At 36.1% G+C, this 4425-nt stretch overlaps 2 protein-coding genes across 2 annotated transcripts; both read left to right on the top strand.

Annotated features, from left to right (window-relative positions):
• Positions 1-541: 541 nt before the first annotated feature.
• Positions 542-1228, top strand: LOC104120658 (agamous-like MADS-box protein AGL62). Its single transcript, XM_009632461.1, has one exon. It carries the CDS (start codon positions 542-544, stop codon positions 1226-1228), a length of 687 nt encoding a protein of 228 aa, XP_009630756.1.
• Positions 1229-2350: 1122 nt separating this feature from the next.
• LOC138906650 (agamous-like MADS-box protein AGL62) lies at positions 2351-2719 on the top strand. Its single transcript, XM_070195982.1, has one exon. The coding sequence runs from the start codon at positions 2351-2353 to the stop codon at positions 2717-2719; it is 369 nt and encodes a 122-aa protein (XP_070052083.1).
• The last annotated feature ends 1706 nt before the right edge of the window (positions 2720-4425 follow it).

Raw genomic sequence — 4425 nt, 5'->3', positions numbered from 1 at the left:
AACTATGTATTGTCTAATTATGATCATTAAGGACCTAGTGCTGTCGAGACAAAGAAACAATGAATGAAGGCCAAATGGGTCTGGTTTAAGTCCTATTAAAAAGAAAGAACATATAAATTTTTACACTCCCAAGTTATTTGATTTCATTTTCCTCAAACAATAGAATAGCCTAGTTGAACAACATCTTATCAAAATAAAAGGTTATACAGATCATTTAGTATTTTCTTATTAATATTATTTTTCAACTAGTTCTCAAATAAAATGGTGGCCAACTGCAATCCAATAACATAACTCAAACTAAGAAAATATTTGTTGTCTAATTATGATCATTAAAAACTGGCGCTGGCGAGACAAAGAAACAAAGAATGGAGGCAAAATGGGTTTGGTTCAAATCCTTCAAAAAAAGAAAGAACATAAGTTTCTAGACTCCCAAATTATTTTAATTCATTTTCCCATCATAATATCTTATATAAAGCACTTGGTGTTGAGACTTAAAATCACCAATTTCTTTGTTTCTCAAATCTCGAGTGTTTAATTAGCCATGGCAAAAAGGACTAAGGGTCGCCAAAAGGTTGACATGGTTAAGATGCAAAATGAGAGTAACTTGCAAGTGACCTTTTCGAAGCGTCGTGCTGGTCTCTTCAAGAAGGCTAGTGAACTCTGTACACTATGTGGTGCTGAAATAGTCCTTGTGGTATTTTCCCCAGGCAAAAAAGTTTACTCATTTGGCCACCCTTGCGTGGACTCAGTGGTGGATAGGTTTCTCACAAGGAACTCTCCACCAAATAATGGCCATAATCAGCTCATTGTGGCTCATCGAAATGCTAGTGTTCGTGATCTCAATATTGAGCTCCCGAACATTGAGGGAATTCTTCAAATGGAAAAAAATGGTGGAGAAGCCCTACAAGCAAGGAAGAGAGATACCGGTCATTGGTGGAAAGCTCCAATTGAAGAACTTAACTTTTTTCAACTGCGACAATTGAAGGAGGCAATAGAATGCATAAAGAAGAAAGTTGAAAGAGAGGCACAAAACCAACAAATGGTGACTGGTAATGCATTCCCATTTCTCACCTTTGGATGTGCCTTGGCTCCTACTGGTGCTAGTGCAAGATCTTCATATGGTTCTTATGGCTCTTTTTCATTTCAAAATAGGGTTTCAGGACTCAACTTTGGTGCACCTTTTGCTAACAGATCCAGTGGATCTACTTCTTCAGTAGTTCCCAAGTAGTTCGACTGTCATTCCGGAAAATCCTGGGACTTCAAGACCTATCATGCGTAATTGAATTATTGGAAATAACAAGCTTAAATATTAAAGGCTTGCTTTATAAGTGTCTAAGTTCATTTTCCATTTGAGTTATCCGATGTGTGTCTTTTGTGTCATCATATAATGATCATTAGTTATAGTTCGTGTTACTAGGAATTCAAAGAGTTCAAACAATACCTATATTAGTGTGTTGTCGTAAGAGTGGAGTTATTTGTAATATATTTAGTGTGTTTTATGTTTGTCCCGCTATTCCATCCTTTTGGGCCTTATAAGTTTTAATAGTTTTGAATAGCGTTACTCATTTCTTTAACTTACAATAAAGTGGTATAGTGCCTAGTTTGAATTCCAACAAGAATCAACCATACAGAGACATTGTGGTTTTAAGTATCAAAGGTTATTTTATTTTATATATATATATATATATATATATATATATATATATATATATATATATATATATATAAAGACAATTATATGTAGATTTTATCCTCATTGCTAGTGATAGCTTGGTATGGGTAAGTAACTAAGTTTTAACTATGAAGTTTGTAGTATGTATAATTTCTTCTAAAGAAGTAACGAAAGGACCTCTTAAGTTAAGATTGTGAAGTTTGTGAGAACTGATAATTAATTATATATTTATATATTTCATAAGTCAGGACATTAGAAACAATCTCATAGAAGAAAAAACCATGGTGTGACTGCATATATTATCATATTGTATGCTAGATATATATTTATATAGTAGCTGCAAGATGTGATTGATTTAATCTTTACATAAAATAATCCTCTAATTATATTTTCCATGGAAACATGGTCGTTTCAGTTCAAATTCCCCCCCCCCCCCCCACCCCCAAACCACCACCCAAAAAAAGAGAGAGTTCTAACCATGTACAAGGAGCTAGCGCACAATATGTAACTTTCTATCTGATATATAGAGCTCGCTTTTTAACGACCCGACCGGTCATTTTACTTTCTAAATCCTCGTTCCCCTAATTAAGACTCCCTAAATGTGTTGTTACTGTTTTATGACTTGCGGGGATGGTTGGTTTGGGTTTGAAAGGGTTCGAGTTGACTTGTGTGGACTCAATGGTGGATAGGTTTCTCACAAGGAACTATCCACCAAATAATGGTCATAATCAGCTCATTGTGGCTCATCGAAATGCTAGTGTTCGTGATCTCAAAATGGAGCTCACGAATATTGAGGGGATTCTCCAAATGGAAAAAAATGACGGAGAAGTCCTACAAGCAAGGAAGAGAGATAACGGTCATTGGTGGGAAGCTCCAATTAAAGAACTTAACTTTTTCCAACTGCAACAACTGAAGGAGGCAATGGAAAGCATAAAGAAAAAAGTTGAAAGAGAGGCACAAAACCAAAAAATGGTGACTAGTAATGCATTCCCATTTCTCACCTTTGGAAGTGCCTTGGCTCCTATTAGCTTCGCAAGCTTCAAATAATTATTAAAGTATCGTGTATTTATTATTATTAAGCACGATTTTAGCCGAAGACGTATGACCCGATCCAGAGTTTCGTGTACACTGTCGAGGGACGTGCGGCGCGATCCATAAATGCATCTATCCTGCCGAGGCGTTCGGCCCGCTCCACAAGAAAGGAGGACATTTTCTTATGTACCTACAGAAGGAAAGTATATTTATTATAAGATAAATTCGGATGGAACAACAATTTCTTTTTAACAATTAATTAATTTAAACAGAAAATCAAGCATATGAGATTTCCATCCTTTAATATCTTTATCTAAAAATTCACTATATATATATATATATATATATATATATATATATATATATATATATATATATATATATATATATATATATATATATATCAATTAATAATAATTAAACAAAGAATATAATTTACACAAGTAATTCAAGCTTTGAGTCCTAAACTACCCGGACTTTAGCATTAATAGTAGCTACGCACGGACTCTCGTCACCTCGTGCGTACGTAGCCCACGCAATTAGCAACAATTATTCAATTTAATCCCTATGGGGTAATTTTCACCTCACAAAATTAGACAGGAGACTTACCTCGTCTCAAAGTCCACTTTTCGATTATCGCGTCGCGTAAAATTCTCGATTTGATGCTGAAAAATCCGAAACTATCCAAAAGTTATATAAAATAATTAATATATGTTTAATAATTCGAAATTTATATATTAAATAAATTACCTTATCCAAAATGGTGAAATTCCTAATATTTACCCCAGGCCCGCATGCTCGGATTCTGAAAATTTTCGGATGAAAATGTTACCCATAATCTTAAGAACTTGAATATATAATTTCTACCCAATTCCATAACTATTTTCGTGGTTAAAATCTCACTTTTATAAAAATCTAGGTTTTTCATCTAAATTTTTTATTTCTAAGATTTACTAGTTATAATCTATGTATTTAATTCAAAGGGTGTAGAATTAACTAACCTCCAAGTTGTTAGTTGAAATCTCCTCTCAAAAAGCTCCAAAATCGCCCAAGAATGGAAGAAACTGGGCAAAAATGGTGAATTCCCGTTCTTTTAAGCTTTCTGCCAAACATGTCTTTCGCACCTGTGGAGATTGGAACGTACCTGCGGCTCCGCACCGGCAGAAAATCCTCGCGTGTGCGAGTTCCACTTGCCTGGCCAATTCTCGTATTTGCGCACACGGCTTCGCACCTGCGCGTTCGCAGGTGCACAAATCATCCGCATCTGCGGTCGATTACTCCCTTGCCTTTTCCGCTTCTGCGCACAAAAACCCGCATCTGCGAGGTTCGCTCTTGTGAGCTAGTGTCGCACCTGTGGCTGGCCAAGCGTAGGTGCGATTCTGACAGTAGCTGGGAGCTTCAGTTTTGGTTCCCAACTTCCAACTTGGTCCGAGCCTCGTGCGGTTGACACTCGGGGCCCCCGGGACCCCGCCCGAACATACCAACCAGTTTTAAAATCATAAAACGGACTCGCTCGAACTTACGAAATATGTAAAACAACATCAAATAAATGAATCACATCTCAAACCAAATTGATTCAAACTTAAGAATTTCATGTTCTTCAATTTACTTCTAATACGCCGAAATATACTTAAACTACTCGGAATGACACAAAACTTTGCGTGCAAGTCTTAAATCACTATACGGAACTATTCCCAAACTCGAAATTCCAAATGGACTTC

Source organism: Nicotiana tomentosiformis, chromosome 1 (genome assembly GCF_000390325.3).
Source record: "Nicotiana tomentosiformis chromosome 1, ASM39032v3, whole genome shotgun sequence".
Taxonomy (NCBI): Eukaryota; Viridiplantae; Streptophyta; class Magnoliopsida; order Solanales; family Solanaceae; genus Nicotiana; species Nicotiana tomentosiformis.
The sequence above is the reverse complement of the archived record's forward strand: the minus strand, read 5'-3'. Positions and strand labels throughout refer to the sequence as shown.